Below are 17,219 nucleotides of genomic sequence, written 5' to 3' on the forward strand. Positions count from 1 at the left end.
GTGTGGGTAAACCACAGGCCCCCAGCCACCTGGTCTTGTAAATCAAGTTTTACTGGGACACAGACATGCCTATGCGTTACATGTTGTCTGGGGAGGCTTTTGTGCTCCAAAAGCAGAACTGAGTGGCTGTGATGGGCTTCAAAGCCTAAAATAAGCTTGACCCTTTACAGCAAAGATGTGCCAACGACAGACACAGAAGATAGGGAAGCACATGGGGCAAAACATATCATCAGTTGGTGAATCTGGGTAAAAGGTGTTCAGCTCCTTGCACTATACTTGCAATTTTTCTGGGTAGATTTGAAATCCTACCAAAATAAATAACCAGAAACATAAAAAATAAGATCGTCTCTAGGTGATCCTGATGGGCAGTCAGGCTTGAAACAAGCCAGGTTTGTTTCCAGACAAGAAACACCTACTTTCCTCATATCCTCTGTAAAGATCACCATGCAGCCTAAACCATTCACATGTGTGCAAGATCCCCAGTTTCTCTGAGATCTCCCCACCCCCATGCCCACTGTAGCCCCCAAGCCCACGAATGCAGCTCAAGTGAGTTCTCTGCCCAGCCTCAAGACACCACTTCCAGAAGGCTGGTCTTACGGAGGCAACTCAAAGTAAAGTTGTCCTACACTCACTGTCTACCTCCTTTCCAAGGCTTAAGATGTTTTTAAAAATTATTTTTTAATTGACGGATAATTGCTTTACTGAGGCTGAAGCTGAAGCTCCAATACTTTGGCCACCTGATATGAAGAGCTGACTGATTAAAAAAGACCCTGATGCTGGGAAAGATTGAAGGCAGGAGGAGAAGGGGACGAGACAGGATGAGATGTTTGGATGGCATCACCGACTCAATGGACATGCGATTGGGCAGGCTCTGGGAGTCGGTGATGGACAGGGAGGCTTGGCGTGCTGCAGTCCATGGGGTCGCAAAGAGCTGGACACAACTGAGCAACTGAACGACAACTGCTTTACAGAATTGTATTGGTTTCTGCCAAACAGCAACTTGAATCAGTCATAAGTATACACATGTCCCCTCCCTCTTGAATGTCCCTCCCATGTCCCATCTCTTCACACCCTCTAGGTTACTTCAGACCCCCTGTTTGAGTTCCCTGAGTCATACAGCAAATTCCCACTGGTTATCTATTTTACATATAGCAATTTTAAGGGCAAACTAGCTCTGCTGTCTTTGGGATGCTCACATCCTTACAGATGAAAAGCAAACCAGACAGGAGTGCTCCTTGACACTAATTACCTGGATCACTGGACCCTGAACAAGTACTGTATGTCCACTCTTGGAAACGGAAGTGAGCCGAGAGGTGGGGAGTGGGGATCAACCGCAAACACTGCCGGTCCAGTGTCACCAGCAGCCCACAAGTCCCCCAACCTCGCAGGCAGCTGCAAGCCCCACCTCCCAGCTGGAACTTACGCTGCGCTGCACATGGTCCACCGCCCGGCTCCTCTCTTCATTGCCATTGTAATTCTGCATGGCGTCCGTGTAAGTCCTCAGGAAGGTGTCCTTGATCTAGGGAAGAAAATGAGGGATGGGGTTCCAGTCTACTACGGTCCAGGTGGACACAGATTTATACCAACTTACACCCCCAAAATAGCCTCTTCTGAATAAATGTAGGCCAGGGAGGGGATGCCCTGTTTTCTGAGACAGAAGAGCTCAGAAAATTCACCAAGAGGTTTATTAGCTCAGGAGTTTAAACAAATTGTTTCCATTACCCCCAATTCAGAGGAACCCTGCCTAGTTAAATGAGCCACTGAAAGTGGTCAGATTCAGAAGGGCTCTGATGGTTTTTTAGTTATTTTCTTTGAATTGGTTAATGACTATCCTTCTTTCTAAGACTTTTTCTGCCCTTTCTCAGAAGAATGACAAAGAACAAGCCATTGGTGGGGCAGGGGTCAAGGGGAGGCGAAAAGACTGATGTTTTGACTCAAATCAGACCCCTGGTCTACCATACAGGAGTGAGGCAAAACCAGCTTTCACTTACCTGTCTTTACTGAAATAAAAAATAAAGGCTAAAGGACATGGACTTTACTTGTTAATAAATGGTTAACCAAACCCTTTCTCCTCTGTGAACACATTTGACCTTGGGTTAACTTTCATGTTCTGTTTCCCTGGAAACCTACTGAAGGCGGAGCATCAGAGTGTGTTACCAAGCAACCCTGCTTATGGTAAAAAAAAAAAAACGGCCCCCTGATTGGTGAAATGACTCAGGCCTGGAGGAGAGCAAATGACAATTATTACCTGGCAGGAAGCTTAGGGCTAAACATGGAGACTCTGCTAACAAGGCAGATGTTCCTTGCTGAAATACTGGACTCTATGCCTGTGGGACAGTTACAAGAGATAAAAAAAAACTCCACAGGGAGTTCCTAGGTCAAGGAGGGCAATTTTACTGCCTGTGCCTTAGGCAGGGGCATGTCTACACAGGCTTGAGCCTGGGCCATTTTGAGGGCTCCTGATGAAGAAATCACCCACTGCTGCCCTGCCTGCAGCAGTATTTCCTTTACTATACCCTTCGCAGTCAACACTGCCAGGTTGTGACCTAATCTCATCGTATGTGTTTGCCTATGTGTTTATCATGTGTATTTCACATTCATATGTGTTTGCCAAACTGAAGCCCACTACTTGTGGCCAAAGAGTGGTGCTGCAACCCCCAGCCACCCCTTTCCACTGTATTTTTTTTTTTTTTTTCAGTGAAGAGAGTTTAGGCAGCTGAGGAGGTTCAGGTCCTACATATCAGGAACCGTGAGGGGTAGAGCCCTACATGGAAGCCAGTCCCAACAGCACACGGGAAGGAGCTGGGCCTGGGGTTCACACAGGCATTGGGGACACCTATTGGGCTATCAAGGCTGTGACTTTATCAGGTTTTAGGTCAGCTGAGAATAAGAATGGGGGACTCTAACTTCAGATGCAGCACCCACATGAAACAGTTCTAGAAGTCCGCCTTGGCATCTGAGAGGCCATATTTGGTAGAGACAAAAGCAGGGCTGTAGGGGAAAGGCACAGACAGTGCCTAAGGAAGGCTCACCAGACTCGGCCAAGCGCAAAGGCAGGGCCTGCGAGCAGCTGATGCCAGACTTCAGAAGCCCCAGTAACACGCCACCTCGCTGTCTTTCTCACCTCCCTCTTGCTATTTCTTTCCCTCCTAACACAGGTATAGCAGCTTCTATCTTTACTGTTATCTACAGCAGGGGTCCTCAACTTCTGAGCTGCAGACTGGTACCTCCTGTCAGATCAGTGGCAGCATGAGATGAGAAATAAACTGCACAATAAATGTCATGTGCTTGAATCATCCTGAAAACACCCCCCTACCCTAGGTCCACGGAAGAATTGTCTTCCACAAAATTGGTCCTTGGTGCCAAAAATGATGAGGACTCCTGGTTTAGAAGGGACAATAATGAATTTGGGGGGGTGGTTAGAACCAGAATTTACTGTAGCATATACACTTTCTGACCTCTCATTAGTATATACATCTGAAAAGTGATACTGCAGTGGCTACAGATCGTATGAGAGCATCCCATCTCTGCATTAGCATCTCTACATTTGTCTCGAGCAGCCTCAGCAATGGTGGAAAGATGGCCACACGTGACACAGGACAGCTGGCAGTATCCTTGAAACGAGCAGTTATGATCACAAAACAGGATTCAGAATGATTTTCCACCAGCTGTAGAAGTCTCAAATTTTACATGTAAATAGAAAACAAAGTGCAGCTGTAGGGGTTTTCAACCATGACTGTCTTCTCTCCTTTGCCCCATACCACCAAGCAAAGCCACAGGGCTCTTCACCCCTGGGGTGTAGATTTTACCCTGGTGGGCAGGAGGCGCCCCACAGGGACTCTGGCAAACGACTCATCTGGTTTGCCTTTGCCCTCTGAGAAATCCTGATATACAGACACACACTCGTGCCTCGCTGCAGAGGCTTTTAAGGTATTTAACCTATATGGAAGGTCACTGTTTTAAAACAAGCCAGAGAATCCTTTTATGTTGCAGCTAAATAAAGAAACAGTGAGGGTCAACAAATAAGGTTTCAGATTTGGTAAAATTCCTGCATGTAGAATTTTCTGGGCATTTCAGCTCACAGTAGGTGGCATTTGGAAACTAGCAAATATCACTGGAGATGCCAGCTAGCCTCTCTGTACCCTTTACACATTCCAAGAGGTTTTGAAAGTCTCCCCCCAGAGACCCTTGAACTGAGTTCTCCACTTGGTGTATACTCACCTCATGACGAAACACGAACCCTGAAATGCCAGCCACGAGCTCAGCCAGAAACACCAGGGACAGAAACATGGCGTACTGCAAGGCAAGCGGACATGGATGCCGTCAGACATGGCGGGAGCGAGCAGACTGCCTCTCTGGACTAAGTCCCTCCTTGGCAGAGGGAATTAGACAAGTTGTTCTATTCCCTGGGTGGAAGAGTGGGAAAACTCCCTTCGCCAGATGTCCCCACATGACCCTCCATGTTAGCTTGCCTCTATTCAATACATATAAGCATCTGGGGGCACATGGGCCGAGGACAGTGCATCCAGGGACCAATATCAAGCCTCTCAGGTTGGCTCCACCGGGAGAAATCTGGAAGGGCGTTTTACAACTAAGTATCCATTACTGTGACTCAGATAGCAAAGAATCCGCCTGCAATGCAGGAGACTTGGGTTCAATCCCTGGGTCAGGAAGATCCCCCAGAGAAGGAAATGGCAACCCACTCCAGTTTTCTTGCCTGGAGAATCCGAATGGACAGAGGAGCCTGGCGGGCTACAGTCAATGGGGTCATAAAGAGTCAGACATGACTGAGTGACGAACACTTTTACTTTTCTCATCCGCTATTCTTCATGTTAGGCTCCTCGAGGTAGAGTGTGCTGGCGGAGGGGGGCGTGAGCCCTTTATACCACATTCTTCATCAAGGTCACTTGGAGTCTGCAAGTTGAGAACACTCCCACCACCTGCCCATTGCTGGCAGCTCATTCAGGTTTTAAACTGTTTTGATCGCTAGAAAGCCTTCTTCCCCTTGGCCACAGTGGGCCTCCTTGTAACTTCCACTGGTTGGAGTCGGCTCTGCCTTCAAGAGACACCAGAACCAGCCCAACTTCTCTTCTATGCTACAGCCCTTTGCATGAGAACCCAGTCACGGAGGGACCCAGCTGCTTCTCTCCCTTCGGGCATCCCCTCCCATTTCCTTAAGCACATCTCCTATAAGTGGCTTCAAACCCTCTTCCTTTGTCAGAACGGCCAGGATATGCACAGGCGACATGACATCCTTCCTTGCTCTGGCCTGAATGCAGCCCTTGCAGCGATGGGCCTCTTACCTCTCTGTTCTGCAGACTCGATAGCCTTTTGAAAAGCAAATCGGCTATGCTACTGACAAATAATGTTTGCAAGCATCAAAAACCCTCACTGCTTCTTATACATTTCATGCTTCTTGTACTTTCCAAGGCGATTGTGTGTGTGTGTGTGTGTGTGTGTGCGTGCGTGCATGCGTGTGTGTGTGCGTGTGCATGTACATGAGCATGTGTGCCCAAGTTCAGGGATATTACACGGTACTTATGAGACATTAAGGCTTTCCATTTTTGTGACTTTGAAAAGCAGATAAAAGGAAAGAGAATTGATTCCTTTCCTACGAGGCATATGTCTTACAATCTGCTTCTTCTCATCCTGAAATGAAATACACCAGTCCCGAATGTTGGGAATGGTCCTTGGTGATGCCCTGGAATTTGGGTACCCTGCACATGGCCATATTGCTTACTTGTAAAATACACATCTGTGCACGGGATCATAAATTATTTTTCTCTGCTAGGGGCATCTATATTCAAAGGAGGAAATACAGCCTTAAAATGCCAGTTAGTCTCTCTGCACATTGAAAGCACAGGCACTACCAAACACACAGTAATGAAATGAAGGCTCCATGTATACAACTTCCTCTCTCAACTTGGTACAATGCACAATTAGAAACACCTTTTACTCTAGGGAGAGTCTCACCCCAGGCCTAGACTCCACGAGACAGTACTGTGAGAGAGTATTTGTTAGGAGGCAGGTGGGAGGAAGAACTTTTGACTCTGTGGTCAGAAATCCTCCTGGATTTGAGTCCTGGCCATGTTGTAGAGTAACTATTAGGCAACAGGCCACTGCTCTGAGCCTCCATAAAGTAAAAACAGCTATTTTTAGTTGTTTTGCAATTAATGAGGTTAAATGAGGACTGTAAAATTCTAGAGAGACAGTTAATCAAGTGACTTCTGCTTTGCTCAGCTAGATCAGCAGTTTCGCGTCCCTGGGAGGTTCTCTGCTTCTGGAAGCTTCCAGAGAAGAGCTGTTGCTCCTTCAGAAGGCCTACTGGGAGAGCCTGCATTACATTCAGGTGGTAGGGTTCAAGTTTTCTCCAAATGAAAATACTGCAGTACAAACAGTCCTGGCTTTGGAAAGAAGCTTCTCTGGGTTCCAAACCCAGGTCTGTGCATAGTTGGTGAACCTGCACAAGGATCACACACACCTCCAAGTCTTTATCACATAATATGAAAATACAACCTGCACTTTACAGTGGTGGTGAGGAATAAATAAAATGTAGTACGCCCACAGGACAACACTGAGCAGGGAACAGGAACCAACCATCCCCCACCCCCAAACTTCTCTACTCCCCAAAAGGCTTGCTTGTCAGTAAGCTCACAAGTGTTAGGAGAAAATGGAAGCGTGGTGTGAAACCACCTTCAGAAGAGGCCAGAGATGACTGTTTCATTGTTGCATGCCCTCTTCTGCTTCAGTCATAGTCTTTAGGGTGGAAGAAACCTTGGTGATTTAGTCCCATAGCGTTCTTTCATAAATGGGGACAGAGGCCCAAAGAGGTTACGTCCTTGCCGTCAAGACTTAAGCCAGTTAGTGTCAGGGCCTGTCAAGGTCTCCAAGTCTCTTCCCTTCTTGTCTGGACAGGTGGATTTGCAGAGGTCTCTGCCTCTGGAATTAATTCTCCCCTTGCTAATCACTGTACCCAGGAAGAGGGTCTCAGCCCTGGCTGTGCAATAGCGCCCCCTGGAGAGCTTTCAGGAAAATATGCAGCCAGACCCTCACCACTATAGATTCTGGTTCCATTGGCTGGGGGTGGGTCCCTGGCAGACCTGCCCAGGTGACTTAGACATGGATCAAAGTTGAAGACTACCAACCCTAGACCAAAGGAAACACTAGTGCCTGTAAGAAGTGAAGGTTGACTCAGGGGCCTAGTGGAGGTGACAGCAACAGAAGTGCCTGAGTATGGTCTCACTACAGCTTTTCCACCAACCTGGAGGATCAGTGGTGTCCAGGGCATCAGCTTCCCACATGATCTGCAGGGCAGAAAGTGGCCAAATCAAGCACAACCTCCATGAGGCTGTCAACAAAGAGACTGGGAAGATGGGTCCTTTGGAGTGAATCATCTTCACACCCATATCTGTCACTAGACAGTATTAAGGGTTACTACAATCTAGGGCTAAACAAGAAAGGACAGGAGACACAGCACTCATGGAATCTCCACTCTCCCCTTTCAGAGAACAAGAAGTCTGAGAGACATCCTTTTAAATAAAGTTGTCTTTTGAGGAGAGCCCCTTGTGGCCTTTTATCTATGAAAAGTATTGAAAGTGTTAGTCACTCAGTTGTGTCCAACTCTGCAATCCCATGGACTGTAGCCCACCAGGCTCCTCTGTCTATGGGATTTTCCAGGCAAGCATACTGGAGTGCGTTGCCATGCCCTCCTCCAGAGGATCTTCCCAACCCAGGGACTGAACCTGGGTCTCCTACATTGCAGGCAGACTCTTCACCACTGGAGCCACCAGGGAAGTCACTTTTATCTATGAAAATCTTCCACATTAATGGGCAAGAGAGTAGAGAATTAGGCAACTGGTCTACCAAAAAGTTGAGACTGGCAGTAACCATCTTTCAACAGCTTGCCTTACTCTTTGGGAAACATCACTGCTGTGTTTGTCCTATTACCAGGTCCAGGTAGCCAATACTTGGTCCCATATCAACCCTCTATTGAGTGGGGAAGCTCTGGCCTAGTTCATCTCCCACCACATGGAGCCAAGGGATGCAGATGTAGAGGAGAGCACGCCCGTGCATCCAAGCACGGCCAAGCTCAAGGAGGCAGAGAAGTATTTTTCCACTGGGAACTTGGGCATGAAAGGATGCTTATGTTCAAGATACTGCCTCACCCACCAAGGCTGCATATCACATGCTTCAAGAGATTTCTAAGACTGAATTCAAAACTAGAACAGGGCATCTTGCTATAAATGGCTATAAATGGCTTATTGGAACTGCTGGCCACTGCTTTGTCATCATCTACCTCGAGGGACCAGGACTGGATTTTTTGTGCCAGGCTGTGTCTGGGATTGTCTGTCTCTCTAGGGGACTAAAGGGTAGGTTAGGTAAGAGTCTGGACTAAAATTAGAGTCAATGAATATCAAGGTCTCGTCTGTGGCTTCAAGAAGGGCCACTTCACTTTCACGTGATTTGCATTTTTACAAAACAGAATCCGAAAGCAGTATTCCATTGTGACCTACTCACCAGTTTTAGCATCCATGGGCTACCACGGCATGTGGCAAAGCATCCAAACAGGCCAAACACGACGATGGTGGTGCCAGTGCCGATGAGCACATAGGGGGCATTTGTGGAGTTCTCAGCGATAAGGGAGATGTAGGTGCCCAGAGTAAGTTTGCCCCAGACTCCAACGGCCAGCAGGATCACCCCAGTGATCTGAAAAGGGCAGGAGGGAGAAGGGACAGTAAGACTGCTGCTGAGAGACACAAGAATCAACACCAAGCAACGTGGCCAGAATCTGCAGACTCCAGTTTCCGGGGAACAAGCAGACACTTGCTGTAGGAGTCCCTGAAGCACTGGGAAAGGCCAGAGCCCATAAGCCAAAGCCATCATATAGGAAAGACACTGCGATTGTGGACAATTCGATCTGTCCCTTACCCAATCCCATAGGCAGGTACCATGTTAACTGGAAGTCAAGCCAACATTCAAGAACTTAAAAAAAAAAAAAAAAGCTGCTTAACACATTATTGGACTTCCCTGGTAACTCAGTGGTAAAGAATCCTCTTGCCAATGCAGGTGGTGTGGGTTCAAGCCCTGGGTTGGGAAGATCCCCTGGAGGAGGAAATGGCAACCCACTCCAGTATTCTTGCCTGGGAAATCCTATGAACAGAGGAGCCTGGCGGGCTACAGTACATGGGGTTGCAAAGAATTGGACACAACCGAGCAACTGAAAACCAACAACACATTATTGACGCCACAGGCGTTATCTTCTGAAAAATCTCTCAGTCAGGTCAATGATGTGTTTAAAAGTACATCCTGATACAGGTCTGAGCACCTTCCCAGGTCTGGTCTGAGAGCTGCTGCTCAACACAGAACTGGTCACGACCACAGTGAGAACATCAGCTGACCTCTTCAATGGCACATGTGTTTATGGAATACTTTATTTTTTTATTATTTTTTTTATTTTTATTTTTTATTTTTTTCATTTTAAAATTTTTAATTCTTACATGTGTTCCCAAACATGCACCCCCCTCCCACCTCCCTCCCCATAACATCTCTTATGGAATACTTTAAGGATATCCTGCATGATGTTTTCAAGAACAAGGTGACCTTCTTTGACTATCATGACAAAAATCTCTACAAAAGCAAAATACTGAAAGTATTTTTGAATCCCTATTGATGTGCTGCCTTATTTGTGATACTTCATTCATTATAAAACAACAGAAGAATCTGAATAGTTCCTGGAGTTAGCTATAATACGATTTGTCAAATTGCTCTGATTGGCCAGAAGGAAATCCCCACAGTGTACTAAACCACAGACCCGTCCATCAGTCGGGCCCTTACTTCAGGGCATAGACTTGGGGCTGTGCACCATGTCTGACTCTCCAACCCTTGCAGGTCACGCACCCTGGCAGCCTTAGCTACTGAAGCCAGCTGCTGACTTTGTGTCTCTAGCTTCCCAGTCCGCCTCTCCCTCAGTATACCAACAGCTGAGCAGCTCATTTGAACGGATATCCCTCCAACTGCCACCACTTCTGACATCTTATAAGGCTTGAAAAGAGGCCTGAGTATCCACGGTAGCCCTTCTGCACCTTCTCCCACCCTATACCCTGATGACCGACACCAAGGGCCCCCCAGCAGATGCGGCTTCAATCCCTGGGTTGGGACTGAAGGAGGGCATGGCAACATACAGATTCTTCACTTTACTAAATCTATTACCACTTGTCAAGTGAGGAGGCAAATAATAAAAAGAATGAACTAATGGATGGAAGTAGAGATGATTATACGGAGTGAAGTAAGTTGGATAGAGAAATCTGCCTGCAATGCAGGAGACCTGGGTTCGATCCATGGGTCAGGAAGATCCCCTGGAGAAGGGGATGGCAACCCACTCCAGTATTCTTGCCTGGAGAATCCCATGGACAGAGGAGCCTGGTGGGCTACAGTCCATGGGGTAGCAAAGAGTCGGACACGACTGAAATGACTTAGCAGGCAAGCAAGCACAGATAGGTAGACAGACAGATAAATATCGAGTGAGGAGGCAAGATAAGAAACTGAAGAAAATCTGTATGAAACAAATAAATACCAGCCTCTCCAAGGTTTCCCCTGTCAATTAACATACCGTTCCTTAATGTGTGTAAGTGAACACAGGCTACACGAGAATCAAATGCCTGGACCAGTGGATCTCCAGGACTTTCTCTGTTGACACTTCCTTCTGCAGTTTGGAGCCATCAAGCTCCACCATCAGATTGTTTCTCTGTGCAGGAAAAAGAACAGACACTCCACCTTTCCCCATATCATCTGACAGTGGGCTTTGGCAGTTTGGGGAATGGGATCAGTGGAAACAACAGGAGCTTGGTGAATCTCCCCTACCCCTACTTTGGAGAACCATCACCATGAAAGACAGAAATAAAATCTTTAAAGTAGAAAAAGGTCAAGGAATTTGTGTTACTTTTATAAGGTGAAGGAATGTGATACAATTTTGAGGAGAAAGTGTTTGACACTAATATTTGGGAGAAAGCGGGCCAATGGACGTCTACCGCCTTTGAAAAGTCAAGAGGGATGGCCTTAGTGAGTCAGGAAAACCAAGAACACATTTGTTGTCGAGTTCCAAGTCCTCTGCTGACACCTGGTGGTTGCTAAAGAAAGTACCTCCCTTGAACACCTTTTCTGCCACTCTAATCCAAAGGGAAACAGAATGCTTTTCGTCCACTAGAATCAAAATAGAAGATTCAACTCTACGCCTTAGAGGTAAGACTGCAGTGAACAGTAGGTAGTATGGATGGTGCCATCTTTTATTACTCAACGCTTAGCACAGTGCCAGGCTTAGAATAAATGCTTAATATTCATTAACAAACACATTTTCTTTTTCTGGGTCTTAGACCTCTATTTTATAAAAGAGTCTTTCACATGCCAAACAGTTACAAAACTTTTCCATCAAGTAAATACTGAGAGGTAACTTAAAATGAAACTAAAGAGAATCTTTCTCCCCTAATTCCCTCTTTGGCATTAACTGCCTAAAGATGTAAATATTAACAATGTAAGTGTAATGAACAAAACAAAAAATCCCATTAAATTAGCATTGTTTAGACTGAATATGTCTCATCCAGACACCTGTGATTTCATGATTGCCCCCAAAGATTTAGTTACCCTTCATACATACACTGAGTAGCTGTATTCTATATACTATTATTGCCAGTTATCATTGGAACATGATGGCTTTAAGGCAAGTGTATACTACTCACCAAGTATAAGAGTTTGATATTATCTTTTACTTCTGTGGGCAGTGATTTCATGAAGTTCATTTAATAACCTAACAAAGATTATATGCAGTATGTCAAGGTTAACACAAATCCTGATTTTAAGACAAGCAGTGTTGACATTTTTATTCCTTTTCTTTCAAAAAATAATTTCTGCAAATGTAGCCATTGCTTTGAGTATAAAATGTCTCCTCATATAATATCAACTTGTTAGAATGTTCATATAATGTCAATTATACAAATAATCCTCTTTTAAATTTTTTGGCAAAAGGACTATTTTTGCAGACCTCCAAGTGTACCTCTTAAAGACTGCCACTGGGCGCAAACAAACACAACACTGTTAAGGAGAAAGAGGAAAAGCATAAGCAGACAAGGGAGGAAAGGGGTTAGGTCGAAATGGACCCTGAAGTGAGTTAAAACTGTATTTGCTAGAAATAGTGGTGGTGGACTTGGAATGAGCCTTGGAAGAAGTTGCCAGGTAGTTGTAGGGGAAAAAAAACACAAGCAAAGGGCTAAAGAGGCAATGCATGTGAGCGTGTGTTGAGTCATGTCCGACTCTTTGCGGCCCCTTGGACTGCAGCCTATTAGGTGCTTCTGTCTGTGGGATTTCCCAGGCAAGAATACTGGGGTGGGCTGCCATTTCCTTCTTCACGGGATCTTCCTGATCCAGGGATTGAACCTGTGTCTCCTGCACTGGCAGGTGGATTCTTTACCAATGCACCACCTGGGAAGCCCCATAAAACACAGCAAACGAGCACTTACTTACATCTTTCCTACTATAATAATGCTTCTTAGCAAGACAAAGAAACATACTATAGGATTTTCTTTCCTTTCTTTTTTTTTTTTTGACCACACCACAGGGCATGCGGGATCTTAATTCCCTGACCAAGGATCGAACCTGTGCCCTCTGCATTGGAAGTGTGGCATCTTAACCACTGCACCACCAGGGAAGTCCCAAGATGTTCTTTCCTTGAACCCTGCTAACACACACAGCAACACTCACGCCTACATGTGCCTTGGTGAGCACCCACAGAGTACAAAGTAAAGAACAGGTTCTCTTGATCTCTCTCTTATGCACTGGGCTGCAGTGAATAAGTGGGTTCAAAGCTCACCAAGGCAATTTTGAGTCTCAGCTCTTAAGAGACCTTAAATTCTGAAATCAAGCAGCATGTCACTGACTTGGCTTTCTCATGGAACTTTTGCTTCCTTCTCAGAAGAATCAATTTGCAAGAAGCCAACAGCGCAGCCAAGGAGGGAACAGATTAGAGCCGAACCCACGCTGGGTGGCCTGGTGAAGGCCCTGCCACCTCCATGCTCCTGCATCGACCACAAACAACGAGGGCAGGCCTGGTGCCCACCAGCAGCAGCCAGGCTGAATCTGGTCTTTTTTAACTCCCAGCATCTCATGGTGGCTCAGTATTTTCTGCGTGCCTGCAACACAGCTCAAAATATACAGGGAGCGGAGCACCTCCTGCTACTACTAATTTAGGCTTGGTGAGGAGACTGAGAAAACTGTAATGGCAGCATCAGAGAAGGTAGATCAGAGCTAGACAAGGTTTGGTGTGATCACATTACTTGAAAATTATACTGAAAGAAAACCATAGATGGGTTTGCCACTGTACCAAGGGGTGTCTGAAATGCTCTGGAAGAGACTTCCTGAGGTTTATGTTCATCTTGAAGTGGATACAGAGGGGGAACAGATACCAGAGAGGAATGAGCCCCCTTGCTTCTGACAGGTCAGCACTGCGGACACTGGGAAGTCTCCTCACAGCACCCTCATCCTCAGAGAGTGGCCACGGACATAGCAGTGCCATCCACTTCACACACCCAGAAGGCTTTTTTAAAATTGTTTTATTTTTAAAATTTTTATTGGGGCATAGTTGATTTACAATATTGTGTTAATTTCAAGTGTACAATGAAGTGAGTCTCTTATACATATATCTACTCTTTTTTTAGCTTCTTTTCCCATATAGGTCATTATAGAGTATTGAGTTCTCTGTGCTATACAGTAGGTCCTTATTATCTATTTTATATATAGGATTGTGTATATGTCAATCCCAGTTTATACGCCCACATGTATATGATCTCCCAATTTATCTCTCCTCTACCCTTACCCCCCAGTAACCATAAGTTTATTTTCTGCATCTATAACTCTACTTCTGTTTTTTTGATAAGTTCACTTGTACTCTTTTATTAGATTCCACATGTAAGTGATATCATATATTTGTCTTCCTCTGACTTACTTCACTCAGTATGACCATCTCTAGGTCCATCCATGTTGCTGAAAATGGCATTATTTTGTTCTTTTTACGGCTGAGTCGTGTTCCATTGTATATATATACCACATCTTCTTTATCAAGAGGCATTTTCTTGAGCCTACTCCCTTTCTGCATGCAGACCACAGACCTCCTGATTCAACTGTAGCCACTCCTCTCGTGCCCATGAAAGGCTGTGCTAGGTTTGGGTTTGACAGAGTAAAACCCACATATTTTCTTTTTCTTTAACTACACAATATACTAAATAGGAGTTTGTGGCATCATTAGGATAATGTGAAGACGCTCATGTAGAAGGCAGGGCTTATGAGCCATGTATTATGAAATTAAGGGGAAAAAGATAACAGAAAATTGAACTCTAGAAGCACAAGCTATCTAGAAGCTGCACCCTTCCCTAAGAAGCTCTATGGGATAGAAAACACAATCCAAAGCTAACAGAAATGAACAGGCAGAAGAGACTGCGGGCAGAAATCTCAGCTAGGTAGCCATTTTAAGTGAAAGCCACAATTCAATTATCCCAGAGGTTTATAGGTTAATTCACTCTACACGACACCCAGATATGGGGAAATGTTCTTCCCCCATTCCAGATGATTCTGTAACTCAGGAAAAAATGCCTGACACAGAAACTCCATATACATCATCAATAATGAAAACCCAGGTCCTTGGAAGTTAGGGTTTAAAAGGAAAAGTATCCAACCAACTCTGCTTTCAGTTCACTTACGCGTGTGTGTGTGTACTGAGAGGACAGTGGGGGAGAGCAAGTCTTTGCAGTTTGCTGACCTGGTTTCAGAGAGATGGATAAAGCAATCAGAAAGACAGAGAAGCCAGCAGCTTCCACCCATGAGCTGATGGAAGTTTACTTCTTAAGTGTGAAGAAGTAACAGTGTAAAGCTGTCATATTTACAACTTAAGCTATTATTATGAGTTATTTGTATAAATGTTTAATACGTTCAAATAGACTAAGGACCAGGATTTACTGGGGTTTTTCAGTGGGCCTGAGGACTCACATCAGATGAGCAGCAGAAAGAGATTCAACATATTTAAAAGGCAGGTGAGTGCAAGAGCTCTAGAGTTGGGGTTACAATACTAGCACTTCAGAAGCAGTTTTGTCACTAATAAGCTGTGTGACTTTGGGCAGATTGCCTAACCTTTCTGGGCCTCAGTTCCCCCTTCAGTAAGATCAGGAGGTGGGAAAACCTGATTGCCGGGGCTTCCTCCAGCAACTACACTCGGATACAAGTCCGAATTTCAAACTTGACATGCCTATTCTCTCTGAAATGCATTTTTACATGTGCCACTGGGCAAATAAGCACCAGGAAGTTTATTAGTTCCTCCCTGTGACTGACAAACCATCAGCTGTGGGGACAGGAAGGTCAACTCATGTCTGGATTCAAGGCTAGTCGACTGTTCTGCCAGCTTTCCAAGGTGACAAGTGCTTGCTGGGAAAGAGAAAAAGGGTCATGCACTGTAGTTATACCCAGACATCCAAGAATGTGTAAGATCACCAGCATATCAACAAGCTTTACTTTTTATATGAAGATGACACTGTCATCTTAAGAGCAATAAGATGTATGCATTGTGCTATTTAGGAGCCTGGTGGGTTCCAGTCCACGGGGTCACACGGACTTAGTGAGCAAACAACAATTTCTTTCTAGGCAAGTATATTAGCCAGTTCAACCCTTTGATCTGTCACTTTTACGTTTACATGTGCATGGGTGAATGTGTACATGTACAGAAGAGGACACACATTCCGTGGCAGGGAGGTTAGTGGTATCATTAAAAAGATTTAGGGAAGTTGTGAAGAGGAAGATAGAGAACTGAGATGCTCTTAAATGCTGACTTGTTAAGACTGAGTTTGAAGGCAGCTGTGGATGTGGGACTGGAGTTCGGGAGGGAGTCCGAGATGCAGGTGAGAGCTGAGGCTGGAAGTGACAGTGAGGGAGGGGTGTATCTCAGGAGGTGGAAGCAGACCACATTGGTCAATAGCTTTTACCAGGGGCCGGTGTGACTGGGCTTTGTGCTCAGCCCGGGGGAGTCCAGCTGGGGACTGGCTCATGCAGGTGGCTGGCTGGAGACCAAGCCATCTCTCTAATGTCCTAGAGACCCAGAAAGTAGTGGAAATGGATCAATAGGGTCACAGTGATTTCTGAATTAAAAACTGGGTCTGAACACATTAGAGACACCTGAAATAGGCCTAGTACAGAAAATCAGGGCTCTGCTGCTGCTCAAATCATAATAAAGACCACTTTATCAAAATACAGCCTTTTACTAGCTGAAAAACTCACCCCCTTCGAATGCAGCCCAAGCAGTTCCACCTGATACTTACTTCCATTATTCAACAAAGGGTCATGGGAAATTTGCAAACATGTTATTAGGGACTCTGTATATCCCATTAGGAAATGATAAAGAATGGGCAGTCCTGAATTGGTTTCACATTTCCTGGATATTATTCTAAAAGATTCTGGACTTTAGGTCTCCACTCTCTTAAACAAATCTCTTAAGAAAGGCCCCAGAATAAAAAAGAAAATCCTCCATGTTTATTAGCACATTGAGAAACATTCCATTATATCAGGCAGCTTTTTCTGAGCCTCTTGGTGTGGCTTTTTATTGGTAAGTATTACTGTTTCTGCAAATGTTTAAAACAAACTGAGGGCTTTTATTTACACTAATAGGAAGCATCTTACTCTGACTTCCAGGCGCCAGGAGCATGTAAAAAGAAGTGAGCAAACCAGAGGTTAAGACTGTCTGGATGTAGTTCAGACCTCTGGTTTTGTCAATGACTCAGATATTTAAATAGATGGCATATAGGTGAATGCCTGTTAAGAATGAGGGCCAGCACTTACAAGGAGATTTAAGTGCTTAGAAATCAGGACCAGCTGCAGTGGCTAAAATGACAGAAGCTCAATGTTGGGGGGACCCGCTTTATGCCACGCCTCCTCCATGGAACCCCCAAGTTGATCTCACTCATATTTAAAGTCTGCTGGGCCAGTTCACACACAGAAAGGCGGGAGAGTGGCAGGAGTCCCAAACCGTAGCCTCCTTAGCAAGGGCCGACCAACCAAAGGAAGAGCTGTGGACAGACACCATGTCCCCTCATCAGTGCTCTGAAAATAGGGATCAAATTCCATGCTAATAAGAAAAGATATTTTAAAAGAAGTTCACATCGGGATAAGTGTATAAGCAAGAGCTACAAGTCTAT

The 17,219-nt window shown here is 45.3% G+C and overlaps 1 protein-coding gene across 1 annotated transcript in view; it reads right to left on the minus strand.

The window, feature by feature from the left end:
• The window catches only part of TSPAN7 (tetraspanin 7), a 129,362-nt gene that overhangs the window by 15,349 nt on the left and 96,794 nt on the right, over nucleotides 1-17,219 (minus strand). Inside the window, exons 2-4 of the mRNA XM_068962342.1 lie at nucleotides 8,518-8,706; nucleotides 4,222-4,296; nucleotides 1,424-1,519 (exon numbers count right to left, since the gene is read on the minus strand). Coding sequence (XP_068818443.1) covers nucleotides 1,424-1,519; nucleotides 4,222-4,296; nucleotides 8,518-8,706 — 360 coding nt within the window. The remainder of the gene's footprint in view (nucleotides 1-1,423; nucleotides 1,520-4,221; nucleotides 4,297-8,517; nucleotides 8,707-17,219) is intronic.

The sequence above is a fragment of the Capricornis sumatraensis genome, chromosome X (assembly GCF_032405125.1).
Source record: "Capricornis sumatraensis isolate serow.1 chromosome X, serow.2, whole genome shotgun sequence".
Lineage (NCBI taxonomy): Eukaryota > Metazoa > Chordata > Mammalia > Artiodactyla > Bovidae > Capricornis > Capricornis sumatraensis.